A 20,509-nucleotide genomic window follows, 5' to 3' on the forward strand; every position below is an offset into this window, starting at 1 on the left:
ATTGAAAGGGAAACACAAGGATCGAGTCCAACTCTTGTGCCTGCATAAGGACAACCACAAAATTCACATAATGTGTCTTAGGGCATCTTCCAGTCACTTCTTGAACACTGTCAAGCTTGGAGCCATGACTGCCTGCCTGGGGAGACTGGTCCAGTGCTCCACCACCCTCTGGGTGAAGAATCTTTTCCTAATGTCCAACCTAGACCTCCCTGGCACATGTTCCTGCTCTTCCCTCAGGTTCCATCAGTGGCTGCCAGAGAGAAGAGATTGGTGCCTGCCCCTCCTTCTCTCCTTGTGAGGAAGCTGTAGGCTGTGATGAGATCTCCTTTCAGTCTTCTCCAGGCAGAACAAACCAAGTGACTTTAGCCTCTCCTCATACGGCTTCCCTTCCAAACCCTTCACCAATTTTGTGGCCCTCTTCTAGACACTCTCCAGTAGCTTAATATCTTTTTTATCCTGTGGCTCCCAGAACCGCACACAGTGCTCCAGGTGAGGCCGCGCCAGTGCAGAGCAGAGCGGGACAATCACCTCCCTTGCCCGGCTGGCAATGCTGTGCTTGATGCACCCAGGACACAGTTGCCCTCTTGGCTGCCAGGGAAACTGTTGGCTCATGTTCAATTTGCCATTGACCAAAACCCCTAAATCCTTCTCCACAGAGCTGCTTTCTAGCATCTCATCCCCCCCGTCTGTATGTACAGCCAGGGTTGCCATGTCCTAGGTGCAAAATCCGGCACTTGCCCTAGTTGAACTTAATGTGGTTGGTGATTGCCCAGTTCTCCCGTTTGTCTAGATCCCTTTTCAGGGCCTCTCTGCCCTTGAGAGTGTCAACAGCTCCTCCTAATTTTGTGTCATCAGCAAACTTAGTATTCCCTCAAGTCCTGTGTCCAAGTCATTTATAAAGACATTAAAGACCCATCCACAAATTGCTTTGTAGATATATATTAAAAAAAAAGCTGTATTTCATAAAAGTTACATAAACAGGCTACATATCACAGATAATTCTAAATAGAAAATATTAGTGAAGAGGGTTGTTTTTTTTTTAATATATAACCAGGGAATCAGAGTATTTCACCTTTTAACAGATAAAACTAAATCCCTGCTGAGAGTTTAACATGGCTATTATGCTGTTGTGTGGTGGACTGCTCATTATAGTTCTGCAGTCCTAAAGCACTCCCTTGCTTTTAACTCACTGAGCATCTGTTTCTGTTATTTACAGTTTCTGTTTCTGTGCCTTGCCAAAAGCATTAAAAAACCCTATGTGTACAAGTTTAAACCTTTCCATTTGAAATAGATTATTCTTTTATAGTAAAATGTCTGCAAGGCATAAATACACAAATGGAAATACAACTTTTAGACAGAGCTGAAAGTCTGGAGCTTGCTTTGGCCGAGGGCTACTTTTTTGCTGCATTGCTGACACAGAACAGATTTTTATCTCTTAAATGCCATTTTCTATCTGTATGGGTGCATTTGGTTTCTTCTGCTTGGCAAAGGCTTGTCCAAATGATGACCTCACTTTTGTTGTTTCCATTGGCTTGTGTGTAATCATGCATGTCCCTAGGAAAACGAGCTGACGCAGCCACAGCATATGTAGTGAGTGTGACAAAGCATCTGTATGGTCCAGGACTTTGGGGCATAGTGGCGATTAAATCTAGCATTTTCATGCTTTGTGAAAGAACATGAAATCAACATTTTTAATATTTGCAGTTACAGTCAACTTAGTTTGTGTGCTGTTGATGAGGATTGATGCTGATTGCCTTGGATTTCTTACGTTTGATATTTCTGGGCATGTTATGATCATGAAATTATCCTCCCTGCATTGCCTCCAAACAGTCTGCTAGGGGAGTTCTATCGCAGTAGCTTTGGTGATTACGAACTGAAGGCTAAACTCTTATTTTCTCTTACAAATCACATAACCAAGAGCAGAAGTTAACCCTACATTTTTTTTTTAATTGTTTCAGATAGCATTTCATGTTGCAAATGGTCCAGAAATAACATATGGGAAAAACTTGTAGAGATTCCCAAAGCCTTTCCCTGACTACAATAAAATGCAATGATATGAGCAATGACCTTTTGACAGTTTGTCCTATTCCATCCTCAGAATTTGCAGTGTGACTAAACTTAATTAGGAGGCTTGCACATAGTTAAGAAGACCTTTCTTATTGATGGATTCTACCTTAATACTGGATACTCATGGGATTACAGACCAACAGAAATTTAAAATAAGAGCTGAGCATGGTGTTTTCCATTTGCCCTTGTTCATTCATATATAACGTGAGAATTATTTCTGTCAAGAGGCATTCTATATAGCAGCTCTTTGCTAACGTGAAATGAAGATAACCTAGGTTGCTACCTGGGTGAAAGTCAGAAGAACACATTCAGTAGTTGCTATCTACTACCTAGCTAATTTTGGATATAGTAAGGTTGAAATATTCTCCATTTTTCAGCTGTTGAAAATCTGTTGAATAAGAAACTGCTTACAGTCAACTTCTGATTATAGTTCTATAGGAAAAGTAACCTTAAATACCATGACATTATGATTTAGAAGCAGTTCAGAGTCCTTTTACCTTGGAGAACTACAAAATATCACTCTTGCAGTGATGTGGGGCATGGTACTGTACTTACAACAATTCACTTTTCTTATACTTTAATCTTGCTCTTTAATGATTTCTATCAATTTTCCTGTCTATTTTAGCAGCAGCCATACAATATTTGCTCCTTAAATGCTGCACAGGCAGTACAAAGGATCGTTTTAAAGCTCCTGATAACAAAATATGACCTTTAATTTATCAGACAAGTCCTATGTTTTCTTATCTCCTTGTTGTTTTTCATCTTCTCTTGCTTGCTTTTGGTATAATATACCAATCTCTCAAAGTAAGCAATCCAACAATGCACAAACTTAGACAGATATTGCATTATAGTGAAGAAGTGAGAGTCATGAAGAGCACACTCTTTAATTACTAATTAATCCAGTGAAAAATAATCAAAACCTAAATAAGGCAGAAGGTAGTTGATTTGAAGTGAAGGTTCAGATCTCGCTGAGAGGTTAATGAGAGTTCTCAGTTTTATCCTGTAGAAAGTTGTAAAAATATGATTTAATTTGTTTAATATGTAAGCGTGAAACAAGGAGCTTATAGGTGAACATAAGATGTTTTGGTACAGTCTGTAGTATCAGTGGAATGGGAATCCACTTACACATACATCTTTCAATAAATCTTGTAATTGGATTATTTTTTAAGGCAACGTAAGTTTTGCTTTGTGTTTAGGAGTTATAAGCCACGGATGAGGGATTTCACTCTGCTGTGAAGACTGCTGTCAGTCAGTCAGTGAGCAGAATATTCTCTAGGAATACTCAATGTTCATTATAAGGAATTTCGGAGTCCCTGTAGGGTGAAAAGGGCCATATAATATTATAGTTGTTTGATACTAACTTGCCAGGTTTGAAACTTTAAAGTTTGGAGAAGCCAAACTTGCTTTTTTCATAGGTTAGCTCTTCTGCAATAACGTAAGGCACTGTAGAGTTGCATTCTTACTTATATGCTACAGGTTCTTTCTCTAACTTTAGGGTTACTTTGCATTTCTATCTTCTCACCAAGCTGATGGTCAGGTTTGTTCAAGACGACCAATGGGAAAAAATGCGCATCCTCAAACTTTGTGTCTGTCTTCCCTTTGGACACTGGAGAAGGCCCAAATTAGCCTTCTGGATATGTAACTCCTTGTACAATAGTCTTCAGGGCTGACCACGGTATCCTCCTACATCTCTCCCAACTCATCATCCTACACATTGTAACAGATAGAGCTGCCATATTTTAGCAACAGAAAAAGACACACAGCTTAATCTGATCCATCTAGAACTCATTCCTGGATCAAACACTGGACAGATGAGTCTGTAGGGACTCAGCAAAAATACAGGTCAGAGCAGTGTCAGTGTCCCCCACAAACACAGTGATTTCCTGGGGTGGATGTGGACCTATTGTCCTCTGCCCATCCAACCCTATCTCATGTTTATATATTCTGGTCCTAGGGAACCATGATAGAAAAGGTGATCTTGTGTTTGCATGTATAAAGGCAAGCTTATTGATGGCTGCCAAGGACAAGATGCTTGCAGGTAATAGTAGGCAGCAGGCAGGATCAGATAATTGGATGTTCTGCAGACTATTTAGAAGCTAACTTTGTTAGGAGCAAGACTTTCTTCAGGTCTACAGCAGCAGGTGACGTAAGGTTATCCCCTAGCATGCTCTACTCATCATGCATGGAAAGTTTGGGAACATAATCTGGGCCTTCAGCATACAAGTGGGTGGGAAACCCTAGCCTGAGTGACCTCTCTAAGGGGTCTTTGGTCAAGCAGATGTAGAAATAGCCACTGAATTCCTTAGATGACAGTTAAAGACTACTTAAATTTTAATCTTAATATAGCTTTAGAGAATATCTGTATATTGGCTATTCAAAATGCATTACGTTGTGAATCTATTGTGTTGTTAACATAAATTTCCTTTGTGACTATGATGATACTGAAAGCACCTGTATATGGCCAAGACATGGAACCAGTGTGAACACCAGCATCACAAAATTACGTGCAAGTCATGTAAAAATTTGTTTTTGCACTTGATAGTACTTAAAATATCACTTTCTCTCTTGCTGGGAAGAAGCAAGCTGCATGTTGCAAAATCATCTGTTGTATAGATTTCAAACTACAGTCTTTCCATCTCCAGTTTTTTCCAACATTAATATGTATTTGCATCCACAGGTGTGCATGCACAGTAGTGTATGATTTGAATGAACTTCAGTATGGGACATTACTAAGATTGTGCTTGCATTTCCTAGCCTGTCCATATGAGACACTATGTGGACTGTTTGCTCCTGTACCACAGAGCTGCCATAGCTTCCTCCCATGCTGTGCAGTTGATGCTTCAGTCAGGTTTCATCCCTGATTGCATCTGGCAGAATTATCTAGGTCTCTGCCTTCCTCTTGAGGATGTCAGGGGTGGGTCATGATTCAGAAATAGCAGTGTCAAGAACATAATGAACAAAACTGGGGAGAAAGAGGGTTGTTTAAAAATGGAGATAGACCTTGGTTTCGTCAGTTTGTTATTTATTTCTCTAGCAGATCACTGAGACTAACAAGGTGAACTTGTATTCTGTTAGAGAATATGTTTCAAAGAAAATCTGCTGTAGTCTAGGTTGTTATTCACAGACTCTCAATTTTCAACCTTCTTCCTTATTCTCTTTCAAGGATGCTGCTATTTCACATCAATAACTGACACCTTTATTTCAGAGAACAAAATAGAATTACACTCCAGCACTGACAATATAATAAATCAGGAGGGATAAAATACATATTAGTGAAGTTCACACAGTTGGTTTGTCCCAGCTGACCTATAGATATAAAGGTATGATTAAAGTTTTTTTGGACTCCTTCTCAATCTTGCCACAAGATTTAGCTCCGACTCAAAGATTTGACCTTTGCTGCTCTTCTCTGCTTACCTTGATTCCTTGGAATTATTGTTACTTCCTTGAAGCCTTTCTCTCGTACAGAATTAACACTGTGTTGTGACAAAAATATTATCTATGTGGCAGAAGAATGAAGCCATCTAGAATTCAATCAGGTGAGACAATGTCACAGTGCACATCCTGAGTGAATCATTTTGACCCAGCTTTTTTAATCAAAGAAATCTCAGCTATACAACCAGGAATTGCCAGGCTGGATAGTCACATAGCTGTCTACAATTAAAGTTTAGGCATACCAGTTGGTTTTTATAAATTATGGTTGAAAAGCATGCCTACCAGAGCATTTAATCTTTCAGACAGGTAATACAAATCAAATCTCAAAGCCACAGGTTTATTTAGAGTATGGAAATATTTATTAACCTTCTTGGAAGTGTTTTTACTGAAGAAGTTCTTTGTGCTTCACCATGTTGGTAAAAACAAACATAAATAAAGGAAGCATGAAAAATGTGCATGGAATACTCTGATGAAAAGCAATATGTAGTATTTATGTTTTCCCTACTGGGGATGAAAGTACCAGATGAAGTAAATACACTTAGTTTTACTGATTGCATTGGGGCTATCCAGATTTGTTGTAGCTGAGTGTATGACCCAAACCAGCTGTTTTTTAAGAAGCAGTTATTGAAAAGATATGTGTTTTCACAATGTAATAATGATTTGTTGCTTTTAATGTTTTCTCCATTATTTTCAATGTCTTTTTTTTTTTTTTTTTTAATATAGTTCTTACCTATGCATCTCCTGGTTTCATTACCAAACCTATGTGTTCTCCTTGAAACTAAGCCTGTATAAGTTCCACGCCATTTCCCCCTAGCCCTTCCATTTATATTATCTACTAGAAGAATTCAAGCTAATGTAATAGTGTCAAATTGAGATGCATTTGACAATGTACTTTTTCTCTGTTGAGGGATGGGCTAATGTAATCAGCGATTATTTTTTTGTGTGACCTTTGCAAATCAAATGGCTATTTCCTTGCTTTTAATTTGTATTTTGCTCCCAGTGGTGCAAGACTGCTGCAGTTAGTATAAAACATAATTTATATATAGAATCACATTATAATAGGATGCACTATTCTCAAAAAACATGCTCCATGAACTTTTTAGTGAAATAATTTAAAGAAATGTATAAGCTGGCCAGGACTAAATTTATGCTGCTGATTCACAGAGGAGTTTCCCTGATCACCATAGAAATGTCCTGGAGCAGCTGCTGGGTATTAGAGGTGGAGGCAGCAATAAACCCTTACCTAGGATAAATCCCTCATTAATAATGGAATTACAGTAGAGAGGTGCTATAGTGTTGGGGATCCAGACTGGTGAGCGTAGAGGGTCCTTTTACTAAATTCATCTGATTTAGACCCACTAGTTGAATAAACAACATAGAATTTAATGCGTTCCCAAAGTACGCAGTTGTGAACATTGGTTCATTTTGACATGACTATGTGGTTGTTCTGAGGTCTGTGAAGCATTTGTTCATGAAAACCATCCAGTGAGTAACAGTGGATGAATCTGTACTGAATAATCATCTACAACCATGAGATTTCTGTCCATTGCGTTAATAGACACCTTATGCCTGCAAACCTATTCTGAACAGTATAGCCTTTTCTTATAAATGACATAGAAGAATCCTGCCAACCCCCTCCCCCCTCTTTTTTTTCCTTTTTTTTTTTTTCAGTATAAATATCAAAAGAAATATATCCAACAGCAACAAAGCCTCATGATTAATTTGTTTTAAGTTAAGAAAACCTACTGGAAATAGGACGTTCTCTCACTTATTCAGTGACTCAACTGATAATGCCTCAATAAAAACTGTACAAGCATCTTATGGAAAAGCTAAACATTAGTGCTAAAAGCAACTGACTGTCAGGGAATATAAATTATTAATTCACCGATGTGTACATGTGTATGTGTACATATATACATATATATATATATATATATAATTTTTTTTAAATAGAATATACAAATCCAAACCAGAAAGATGGAGGATCACACTACTTATCTTTGTTCCCATGCTGATCACAGGATATTTCACACATTTTTCTGTACTTCTCAACTTTCCACGTAGTCACAGAAAGTTTATACTAAGGTAAGGAGCCCAAGATGAAGAGCAGTAACTTTAAAGAACACAACAGGAAAAAAAAAATCATAAGACATTCTGTATCACAACATCACAAGACCTGTGTTCTCACTCTTTATTCTAAATTTTCATTGTCTTGGAAAGGCAGAAAAAAAAAGGTGTCAGTAAAATATTGTTTTACAGAGAATGATTCAGAAGGTTGAGAATAGAGCAAAACTTACATAAGGAAAAAAAGTGTGTATTTTTATATATACACCTATGCAATTTTTAATACTGACACACATATAGAAGTCCACAGAGCATATTTGCCCAGAGAAGCTGTGGATGCCACATTATTGAAAGTGTTCAGGATCGGGTTGAATGGGGCTTTGAGAAACATGATGTACTGGAAGATGTCCCTGCCCATGACAGGGGGCTTGTAGCAGATGATCTTCAAAGGTCCCTGCAACCCAAACCACTCTATGATTTCATATTGGGAAGTGGATAGGCAGAGGACATCCTTTCAAAAGAAAACAGATCAGCTTCTGGCATAGTGAACTATGTGCATGCTAAACTAAGTGAGGGAGACAGGAAGCATGGAGAGTAGCAGTTCGTGTCACTGCAGGATAAGTATCTGCATAAAACCACCATGTTTTTTGGCACAGAAGCTGCTGTTCTTGCTGTTTCTGCGGGTTACAGTACTGATCCTTCCCTGCAACACTGTTCTGACTGGTGATACTGATAGAGAGGATGATTGTCTGACAAACTAGAATATTGATTTTCTGAATTTGTATAATATCTTGGTTTCATAACTAGCAGTAGGATCTTGCTAGCTCAAGAAAATATGTTTCTGAGCACTACATGAGCTATGGTATCCTGTACTTACCGTTTCCACTGCAAATGCAGGACTCGGTTCATTTCTGGTTGAAGTCAAAAACAGTATGCACATTTGACTTTGGATTTGGACCTGAATTAGGAATGACTGCTTTTTACTCATCTGGCTTTTCTTATGTCTCAGGTTCTTTACTAATATGAACCAATACAATGGAAGAAAAAGGTATTGTTGGTCTAAAATAAGAAGACAGTAATGTACGGATGGTTTTCTCAGGGATCACACCTCTATCATTCAAACATAAAAACCTATAATTAGAAATAGTTATTTAAAGTGATTTGCTAAGTATTCCTTGTTGATGGGTATTTTACTCTCAGTACTAGCCTTACTTTATCTCATTGTTTAATTTAGAGAAGTCAAAGATGTCTGCACAGGCTGAGGATAGATATGGTTTGCAAATATGACAAGCTTATGTTTTGCATTGCTGAGATCTGGGCAGTTCTTAATTTATGAAACCCCACTACAGATGGCCTCTTGCTAAATTTTAAAGTACTTCCATGTTTCATAACCAGGCTACCTTCCAGCAAGCCACTTTTGTCAAAGCCTTGGTGTTCCTTCAAGATGTTGTCAACATGTCCTATGAGAATATACAAAGGGTGAATACCTTGGTCTGTTCTGTACCATGTATTTGAATCTCTGGAATTTGTTTAAATGAAGCAAATACAAATATATTTTTTTCTGACTAGGAAACAAGTTATGGCAGGTCTATTTCTAGACAGCAGAAGTGTGCCTTAGGTGGTGATTAAGAGTTGTGTTCTTTAAATGACTAACTTGGAGTGAGAGGTTGGATGTCTTTTGAAAACTTAAACCTGTTTCACCTGAACATGTTTAACTAGTTAATAAGAAACATCAAAAAAGACAAAACCCTGAGGTCAATGATCATTTTCTGTAAAGCCATTCGATGATGTTTAAATTTGTTTTTTGGGTCTGTCTATAACATAAGTTTAATAACCTAGCTCAAATGCAGATTTCTAATTTTCAATTAACATAGGAATAATTTTGTTTGCTAAAATAAAATAAATGAATGAATGAAAAGTCTGAACCATGAAATGTTCTAGGTAGCACTTTTTAAAATTCCAAATTTCAAAAAATCATGTGGCAACTGTATAGCTCAAGCTTTAAGTATTAACTTTTAACCTTTGACCTTACAGATTTTAACCAATGAAATGTCTCTTTAAACTTTAAAGGAAACAATGATAACGAGCGCCTGGCGATTGCTAGACAGCGAATTCCATATCGACTTGGTCGAGTAGTTGATGAATGGCTACTCGACAAAGGTAAAAAACATTGATTAAAACTTCAAATAAAAAAATAATTTGAACATAACCAAGTAGTACTTCATTGTAAGACTAATAAACATAAAAAATAAATTTCAGTAAAACTAAATTAAAAACAACTTTAAAAAAGTAAAATATAGAGTAATATTTGCATACCTTGTATAATAATTTCTATACATTTCTAGAAGTACCAGCTGTTTAATAATCTTACCCTGTTAACTTAAGGTTAAAGGGACTGTTAAATATAATCCACTAACTCAATCTATGAAGGTACTCATAGCAAACATTAACCAAAAATTATAAATCATTCATAGATTATACTACATGTTCCAGCATCTAAATTATTAACTAAAAATATATGTAGTTATGATATCTTCATTATGGTCCTGAAAAAAATTTGTTTAAACTGTAGGTATCTTAAATAGTGGGCAATATGAATTGCCAATCAAAATGAAGTCCCTTTAACGTTTGCAACCTTCTAAGGGGATTTTGGAACAAACACTAATTAAAACAGAACTTAAAGTTGTGTGCATGCTTTTTGTGAGCAGAAACCAATCTGCTAAAGTGACTATTCTATTTACTAAGAGTGGTACTGTTGCTGAGGATTTCTCTGTTTAATGGAAATGTGCCATGATTTCTCCATCGGTATGTGTATCATCTCTGAAGCCGCTTTTACATCTAAAATCTTTTATTTTAATTGATAGCCTTGCTGAAAGCCAATCAGACATTTATTTTTGAATCTGCCTCTGAGATACTCAGTGTGAACCATGTGTTTCTCTTCAGTGTGGATGTTGAAGGAAAACAAACATTTAAATACAAAAAGGAAACATTTAATTAAAAGTGTAAATATTTTATCCACTTATATAGAGATATGACAGATTACTGCATAACTTTCTTCTAAATTCACTGAACTTGTTGGGATGTATATAAACTCTCTGTGTGTATATACATATTTGTATATGTCTATACATACATAAACTCATATGCATATACTTAAAGCTATAGGTCCTATGCTGTATTGCATGGAAAATGCTTTGAAATGTTGGCAGACTTGAAGAAAAAGTAATCTTAAGGAATTAGAAACGTGGCATTCTTGACACACAACAAAAAGTTTAACACTGCTTTCAGGTAGAAGGGAGAGAGGTATCATTTGTACTGCTAAACACATTTACAAATATATTTGATTGGCCTTTTAGCAAAAAAAGAGAAAAAATCCCAGAACGTCATAAACTAAGAAAAATGCAAATGCTCTCAAAATTTATGCATTTCATGGACACCTCATTAAAAAGCAATGAATTATGAGTCAAATCCTTTTCTTATAGTTTATTGCTCTCATTATTCACCCCATGAAATTCTGTTATCACTCGCATAGAGTATAGTGTTCACAGTCAACATTTTTGCATGTATATAATGTTATCTTTACAGGGCGTCAGCTTACAATCTTCAATAGCCAAGCAACCATAAAAATTGGAGGCAAGGAACGTGGCCATCCTTTCCAAGGCCAGCTCTCTGGTCTTTACTACAATGGCTTGAAAGTTCTGAATATGGCAGCAGAAAATGATGCCAACATCATGATAGAAGGAAATGTGAGACTTGTTGGTGAAGTGCCTTCCTCTATGACAACCGAGTCCACAGCCACAGCGATGCAGTCTGAGATGTCCACATCAGTCATGGAAACAACCACCACTTTGGCCACAAGCACCGCTAGAAGAGGAAAGGCCCCGACAAAAGAACCTATTGGTCAGGTTAGTTGGCTTCCTCGCCTTTTGCAAATATTTTCGCATCTTTGAGCGTGGCTCCTATATTGCATTCACTCTGCAGATGAAATTGTTGCTGTTGAAGAAATGCATGAATCACAGATAAAAGTTCTGTACCATACGTGGCTCATGGATGTGATGTTGATCAGCGTTTAGAGGGAAAGTAAGGATTTTGATGTTCTTCCAAGTTAGACAAAATTACCTTGTGCTGAGTTTTATTGCCCTGTCATCCGTCTTCATCAGGGTGCCTATTTTTAAATACTCTTTCTTCTTTAGATTGATTATTTTTGGTGTAGGAATGCAGGATGTCTGGAATTAGACATGATGAAATGAAGTAATGACTTTATCCATGAGATAGAGAAACGAGACAGAGTTTGAAGAGGGAACAGGAAGGAGGTGTGAAGGCAAAGTTGGAAGAGACTGGAAAAGAGAGAATTAGTGCTTTCTTTAGTCCCACGATTTATTATCTTGTCAGGCAGAATTCCTCATAAGAGGCAATGAGATCAGAGGGAATTAAGAGCACTCTGTACCCTGGGAGGCTCAAACTCCAAGTCAGAGGCTGTTGTTTACTGTTTGTTGAGGTTATTTGCATCTCATGAATTTAGTGATATATTTAGTAGCTTTCAGGTTTTGTCAGAATCTCTGCATAATATGTGTGGTAATTTAAATATCGGAAAAAGAAGGGGGTAAAACATATGAGTGAATTAAGTACCTCTGTCTTGTGGACACCCCGAGTAACAGTATTCAGACTTCATGCTTTAAAAACCTAGAACTTACCAGGACATTTCCGTGGCAGAGAAGATTCTTTTGTATTTATTCTCTCTATAAAACAAAACAAAATGAAAGATACACTGCTAAAAGCTTTTCCTGTGTTCACTTGGTTCACATATTTGCTTGTGTGCCCACTGTGCCATCAAGCCGTGACAACTGTGCTCTGAGATCCAGAAGGAGGAAAAGGAGAAAAGAAAGTGTTATGAACCATAGGGAGGAACAGGAGCACGATGTGATGAATGAGGTTAATTTTCTCAAGAATGGAGGAGAACATGCTGATTAGACTGGGAGGCTGAGGTCAAATTGCCTGATTTCTGTGTAAAGCCTCAACTCACAGTTGGAATTTGATCGGGGCATCAAAAGTATGCCTCACTTTATTATCCAGCTATTCTGATCACAGTATTTTGTGACAATGGAATGTAAGACCTCATCAAATTTACACAGAGGAAGATATGCATCTAATAAATGCAGGACAGCCTCACAACATGGAAGAACTTGGGGTAAATTAGTGCTACTAAATTAAAATTAAACTAAGTTAAACTGCTCTAACAGTTCCCAGCGTGATTTTGGCCTCTGCCCCTGCCTCAGGTAATTCCCAGACGTGATTTGGGAAGAAGGACATCACAAGGAGCATTCCCAGTTGGTACCTTGCATGATCTGTGGGCAATAGGAGTTTACTGGCGTAGTTGCTTTGCCAGTTAGCCTCAGTTTCCAGGAATATTCCGCAGTATGATTTACTCGCTTGTTTGGATGTCTGGCCACTGAGATTTTTCTTTTTGAGGTGTTCCAATGGCATTTTTGAGGAAGAGAAAGGTTTCTTCAGCTAACAGCTATGGCGAGGTGTAATATTTTCTGAAGAGGGGAAACAGATGATTAGGCAAAAAGATCTTCCAAAGATCTTCCATTTCTAGACTGGTGCCTGAAATAAGGTGTGGCCCATATTGATTTTATCAACATATCTACACAATTATTTTAAGCACCTTGCTGCCACTGGAGCAGAGTAACCTCAGTGTAACTGTCCCATCCTGGCCGACCTGGCTACGCTGCGATGCTGTGAGCACCTGGTCTTTAAAGTTCCACTATCGTGAACCTTGGGCAAGCTCCAGGAGCATCCAGAGTTGCACAGCATCTCACCAAAGCATGTTGTGAGGGTGAAGGTTTAGATCGATCTCACCTATTGTCCTGGTTGGTGTGAGTCCTTAATGCAGCCCATTTGAAACAACTTGGTTGGAATATGTCTCTATGTAAGAAACTGAAATAAAAATTTCTGAGGATAGCATTCATTGTTAATGCCTTTACAGCACAATGCAATCCTGAGTCTGTAACTGAGCCCTTCTTGCAGTGGTTTACTTCAGCTGCATCTAAACATCCTGCCTGGTAGGATTTGTGTTGTCATTATGACTATACACTTGATTAGTCAGGCACTGCACTGAAACACAGTTTGCAGTCAGGTCTCTGATTTGATTTGAAGAGATTGATAACATCCCAAAGTCAAAGCTGAAATTTATCTGCAGGATATTGTGTTATTCCTGCAACAAACTCAGACCTAGGAAGCTCCTAAATCACATTAAGGACATAATTTCTTACCTCATTAATACCTGTTTTCTTATTCTACCTGCATGTAATAATTTCTGTGCTAGTGACCCATAGGACTCCCATGGGTCCGTGCTGCAGGGTGCTGAGTAATCACTTTCTATCTTGTGGTCATGGAGCAATAAAGGCACTCACCTCTTAATTTCTGCATTCCCTTTAATTTTTGTCCTTTACATTTTTTTTCTGATTTTTATTTATATATAACCTCTGCGAGAGTGTCAACTACATTGACATACTGTAATGCACAAGAAGAAAAGTTACCTTTCCAGCATTAATTAGTTTCCTGAAGAAAATATGCAGCTAAACAGCAATTCCTAATGAAAAAAACTTACATTACTACAAAGCAGCACATCTGAAATACCATATAAGCAAATGACCTAATCAGTCAGAGTTTGTTTGCTACATTTGCAGAGGTATTGAATTCAATTAAAGATTACAATACTTAAATAAGATCATTTAAATCTCTATTTATAGGAAATGCTCTTTTAAAAATCCTACAATGTTAGTGCTTAAATTGAGAGTGTGTGCTTCTCAGCAAATATCTAGCTAATGCAATATATGATACAAGACAGACATTATACTTCCAGAAAGTATGCTGCATAATGTCGCGCATGATTTTAGATAAATGAGGTCTTAGGTGTTCTGAAAAAAAAAAAAAATATCACAGTATCACAGTATGTGATATGCTGTTTGTTAGTGACTCTTCTCTAAATGCAGGTTTTGCCTACTTGGAGGCTGTGTCATACTTTAACAATAGATGTTTTGGTGATGACAGACATCTTAATTATTATACTTGTAAATGTAGATTTTTGAAAGAGGAGGAGAAAGGCGCTCAAGGCCTATTGAATGTCAATGGTAGGTGAATGCCTCATTTTCCTCAGTGCATTAAAACTCCCACCCCCTCTTTGATTATAGTGGCATCTAGAGCTGTCAGCCTTCATGCAAGGCACTGCATAAACACATAGGAAGTGACAACTCCTGCCTCAAATAGCTTACAGAATAAACAAAAGGTACCAGGTAAGGAGGGAAAAAAAATTAAAAAGGAAAGTAGGAGGTAGGAGGAAGAGGGAAATAAAGAAAGCTTTGCACTGTTTCAGCATTAACAAGCAACCTGGGGATTTGCACCCATTGTGGGAGGGAGAGTTTACTGCCTGTTTTTCATCCAGGCTCTTCAGATAGCAGCCCCCGAGCTACAGCTGTCCTGTAGGATCACTGTGTAGCTTACCATAGACACTGGAGCAGGCAATTTAAGGACTGGGCTGCACAGTTTGTCCCAGTTTGGCAGTTGGTGCAAAATCAACACTAGTTGGGTGTTCAATGTAAGGTTTTCTGTTCTTTGCATCTCATTTGCCCTTGGTGCTTTGGCAAACCCGTGGCCACTTGCGTGGGAGCTGAGGATGGCAGAAGAGGTCCTTTGCTTACGCCCACAATGATCGGGAGTAGACTCAAAATTTCACACACCTTTATGAGCATGAAAAGAAATCCCCAACTTTAAGTGTTACAAGAATGGGACTTCTGTTAAGTAAAAATATGCAGCTATGTGTTGCTCGCTTTTGGTGAGCCATAAGTATGCAGTGCGGCTCAGAAATATCTAAGTCTAAGAATATCATCCTCTTTCATCTTTTATTTTTGATGCTTTTTAAAAGTCTCATTTGCAAGTTTTTCTGTGCAATCATGAAGGCGATAAACTTCTTTTAAAATTGAAAATTAAGAGATTCACATGTTGTATAATTCCAGGAGCTGGGGTGTTAAGCAAAACATCAAGTACTGCAAAGCTTGCAATAAAAATTGCAAGAGTTGTCAGAAGCAGAAGGGCTTCAAAAGGACTTTGAGTATGGGTTTTACTTGAATTAGGATAGCACAATCAGGCCTTTAGTATCTCTTTGGCATGGCTTTGTGGATCTGTATTAACTGGAAATCATAAATGAATTGATAGTAAATCAAGAATAATATGTTAATTTCTCATCTCTTTCTAAGGATTTGATTATGACAGCCCATCCACAGAGCAGCTTCTGCTCTCATGCATTGGAAACCAATTCTGAAAGTTGTGTGCAAAATAGCTTTTCTAAATTTTTCATAGGGATTCTGGCAGTCCTCTTTGTTCTCATCAGAGTGGGCTCTTATCAATAACACTAAGCCACTTAACCAGCAATTGCAATGCACTGTGATATGATTGCATGTTTTGGAACAATAGCCACTGATTTTTGGTCAAGCAAAATTAAATTGACTTCATATTAAATTGATGAGCTGAAATTTGGTCAGTTGCCTTGAAGGGCATACATCAGGTGAAGGGTATGTTTCTTTATGTGTATTGAACCACAGGATTTAAATGGTATTCATTGTAGCAGGGACAGTGACAGGCTTGACTCAATGTATTCACCTGCCAAATAAAACAGAGCATTTCAAAAAGATAGGAGTGTTTTCCATGGGAAAAGTTCAATTTTAAGAATGGTAGTTGAGTACATGACCTTTACACAGGATAGTAAATGTGAATATATTTTATGGAGACACACTAATAATTAAATCAATGTAGTTAATAGGAGAAAGAGTATTTTCCACCCATCTCAGTTTAAAATTATCCACCAAATAGTTTGCAATGCTTGTTCTTATACACAGGGGTTCGGTTCTTTCTGTGCCTCTGCACTGCTGCTACTTCTTCTGGACATTAACACCAACCAGTCTCACAGTTCATCAGCCCCAGTAGGCAAAGCTTTTCCCCAGGGGTCTGGTAAATCACAAGGATTTGACTCTTATGCTCACTAGTGTCAAATGAATCCCATGGCTTCCAGCATCACAGTGCTCTACGCCCAGGTATGCTCACTAGGTGACAGAACCTGGGAGATTCAAGTGTTAAGAACAAATCTCATTTGTAGTAGGATCCCTATGCAAATACAGTAGCTGTGGAAGTGCTTGTGTAGTGCAGGTAGACAGAAAACTAGCTAGGCACATGAAATCTATGCCCTTCTTTTCTTTCTTTTCTTTTCTTTTTTTTATTTGTTTGTTTGTTTTGTTTTGTTTAAACTGTTGGACTATGAATTTTTAGTTTCTTCTAATTAGTTTTGATAATTCAAGTGATTATTTTGAAACATAATTGTTAGTGCTCACACTCAAATAGGATCTCTAAAAAATTAAAATAGGATACTGTGAAAATTGAAATTCTCTAGCTGTGTTTTAGTATTTGCTACCCAATCACATCTGACTTTCCCATTCTCCTGTAAGTATTTGTATTTTGAATATTAGCTCTTCAGTTGGAGCACTGAAGTTACATAAATATGGTGACTTTAGAAATGCAGCTTTGAGCATACCTGCATATTGGGTTGGTTGATTGGTTTGTTCAAGTCTGACTTATATGATTGTAGGGTTGTCTGTCTGTCTATCTTAATAAATACTGAATCCCTCAAGCAATTCAGTCAAATCTGTCATTGGCAGAAAGATTTCAAGGTCATCAAGCTCACAGAGAAGCCAAATTACGTGAGTTCTGGTGCCACCCTGGTCTTCTGTTGCATATTGCAGAGTCATGTTTTCCCTCGTTTTGTGTTTAAAAAGCAAAGATTAAAAAGAAAAACAAAGTGAATGTGTGCTTAGGATGAGTTTTTCAGAGGTTCCCTCAAACTCGTTAATGTTTCTATATTACTTCAGTGGTTTTGAAAATCTTATCCGAGATAAGATATTATATCAGGGTATTCTTAATGCACAAGTTAGTTAAGAAATACAGGCTTTTGTGCATACAGCCTTGCCATTGAACTCCTAAATAATAGTGATTGTTGTTAGCTTTATAGTGTATAGACAGTTTGACCTCTGAAACCAGAGCTTCATGTCAGTCTTGGAGGATAAGATTCATCGTTAGAAAGGAGGGGTTCATACAGACAGTTTGTAACACAATAGGCCACCAGAGGCAAGTCTTGACCACTTGCTTGGGAAACTGCAGGCATAAAAATGTCTGGACCTGGTCAGCAATGATAGGATGCACCTATAAGTGCTGAGGAAGCTGGCAGATATTATTGCTAAGCCACTCTCCATCATCTTTGAAAGGTCTTGGAGAACAGGAGAGATGCCCAAGGACTGGAGGAAAGCCAGTGTCACTCCACTCTTCAAAAAGGGCAAAAAGAATGGGGCCAGATTCTTTTCAGTGGTGCACAACGATAGGATGAGGGGCAACAGGCACAGACTGAAGCACAGGAGGTTCCATCTGAATATGAGGAGAAACTTCAATACTTTGAGGGTGGCAGAGCACTGGAATGGGCTGCCCAGAGAGGTTGTGGAGTCTCCTTCTCTGGAGACAGTCACAACCCACCTGGATGCATTCCTGTGCAATCTGCTCTAGGTGAATCTGCTTTAGCAGGTGGGTTGGACTAGATCGTGTCCAGAGGTCCTTTCCAACTCCTACCATTCTGTGACTCTATGATACTTCATGTCTACTGCGCTATACAGTCCAGAGAAGACAGACGTCTGCATGGGCTATTTTGTCTTTCCATCTTTTGTAGATTAGCTTCAGGAGGCACTGTCCAGCCTGATATGCTTCTAGTCATAAGGCATGCTGTAAAGCCTACCCTTTCACAGGTATTACCTGAGAAGGAACAGCATGGAGGGGACCCTCTCCCTCTCACTCTGTGAATGGTTATTCTGACTTGGCAATGGAGTTCTAAAGAATAAATGTAAACTTGGAAGTTTTTCATACTGGTACCCCTCTATTGGCATCCTTTCTTTGTTGTTGTGCAATGAGAAAGCTGAGTGAGATATGTTTCCAGTCTCTCAAAAAGGAAGCTGAGCCATGCATTTTCCATTAAACCAGTGGGATATGTCTAAAACCTTGAGCACGGCTTTGAAAATACCCCCTACAGTGTGCATGCACAGGGGAAAAAAAAATCTTTGTAAATTAAATTACAATATTGTTAGTATCTAAAGAAATGTAAGACACTTGTCTAAATTGTCGATTAATTGGTTTCAAAGTTTCTTTTTAAGTTCAATTTGAGGAGTGAAGTATTTGAGGCCACTTGCAGCTTCAATTTTGTTGTTCTCTCATGTTCAAATGGCCAAGCTCATTTATTACCAAGTATGCTTTATTATGTGAGGTATTTTTTTTAATTCAAATTGGTGTTATCCAGTCTCTCAAACTCTGGCTTATTTCATTTTTTTTAAATATGCTGAATTTTAATTTTCAAGTAAGGCAAACATAATCTTGATACTCACACTTTTTTCATAGCATGCTGCTTTTCTTTTCTCCTAATGTGTTGCTTGTGTCACATTAGCACTGTAATATTTCTAAAACATCCCTTTGGACAATATGAGACATGATATCTAATGGTTACTGAACAAAGTCACACCCAAATTTAAGCAGTGATTTGTTTTTGGAGAAACATTTCCCTCACGTTCAGAAGGCTCCTTTTTCTGAGGGCTTTCTTAGGAAGGGTTCTCTCATATGAAGCAGTGCTTGGTTCTCTCTCACCCTCTGTATCAGTCTGCTATTTACAGTGTGTGCACACTAAACAAACATCATTACATCAGGATTATACGAAAATGGGATTGTTTCACCGAGGTAGAACAAGAGGCTGTTGCAGAGCTGGTGAGCCATAACCACAAAGTCATGTAGCTGTTACGCACTTTTCTACATTTGGGATTGCTGAAACGGCCTGGACATTACAGTCACTACGGATTTTCAGTAGCTTTGCAGGATAGAAAACTTTGCATTGTGTCTGAGAACTGCTGTTCTCCTGTGAAAATAAAGTGATAGTTCTTTAGTCCCTTTATCATTCACTGGAGCTGTGGGAAGCCTGAAGATCTTGTTCGCCATTTCTTTTGGTGAATTTCTGTGATTGAAGTACTGTGTGTTTTATATACTTGGCTCACACAATGTCCTTTCAGAAAGCATGAAATAATACATTCTATTTCTGTACTTTTGTGCATGATTCCTCAGAGCTGAGGGAAAGAAAGGTAGCATGGTTCAGGGTGTGCCTCTCCTCTCCCAGCAGTGGGAACCCAGAGCAGGTGGCCAGCTCCAATAAAGCACAGCTTAAATGTGCTACTATGCGTGCAGACCCCCCCCACACACCCCAGGCTACTGCAGCAAAACATCGATCCTACTGCTGCAAAAAAAAAGATTGCAATAGTTTCCATGCTCTATGTATATGTGTGGCTCTCAGGTTAATTATTGCAGGTTGCAGTGTTGAATGTGCTTTTATGTATGGCTGGCAAGGACTCATCTACAACAGCATGTTGTTTCATGTTTTGTTGAACATCAGATGTGCATTAGAACTTTTGAAAATGTAGGTGATACAACCATATTATGTACTGGAGTTTCTGTGAACATGATGGTGACAGTATTGTGTGAAGCCTTTCTGCTCGCTGCTATTAAAAAACAAGCTTCATTCACAGTCATGCCTGCTTCATTGACTGCAGATCACTTTCTTTAATTAAATAACTCTGAGCTATGTTCAGTTAATAAGTTAGTATAGAAGGTGTAGTCAAAAAACAGTTGGTTTTGTTTGTTTTGTTTTCAGGTGGGTAGTACTAACAGCTTATGTCTATCTTTAATAAATCAATAATTGTTTTATGACTTCATTTAATCTGTTAGCTAAAGTTGTCTTTATGTATTTGGTTCCATTTGGTATTCAGCATTTGATCTGAATAGCTAGTTCTTAGGAGTTGGTTATATACGGGCATTACTT

The 20,509-nt window shown here is 38.0% G+C and overlaps 1 protein-coding gene across 36 annotated transcripts in view; it reads left to right on the forward strand.

The window, feature by feature from the left end:
* The window catches only part of NRXN1 (neurexin 1), a 731,497-nt gene that overhangs the window by 618,131 nt on the left and 92,857 nt on the right, over window positions 1-20,509 (forward strand). For 22 of the 36 annotated variants that reach the window (XM_071805868.1, XM_071805870.1, XM_071805872.1 and 19 more), the window contains 2 exons: window positions 9,634-9,723; window positions 11,149-11,468. In XM_071805868.1, the coding sequence (XP_071661969.1) occupies window positions 9,634-9,723; window positions 11,149-11,468 (410 nt within the window). The remainder of the gene's footprint in view (window positions 1-9,633; window positions 9,724-11,148; window positions 11,469-20,509) is intronic. The other 14 variants (XM_071805881.1, XM_071805882.1, XM_071805884.1 and 11 more) reach the window with 1 other exon arrangement.

This window comes from Patagioenas fasciata, chromosome 3 (genome assembly GCF_037038585.1).
Source record: "Patagioenas fasciata isolate bPatFas1 chromosome 3, bPatFas1.hap1, whole genome shotgun sequence".
Lineage (NCBI taxonomy): Eukaryota > Metazoa > Chordata > Aves > Columbiformes > Columbidae > Patagioenas > Patagioenas fasciata.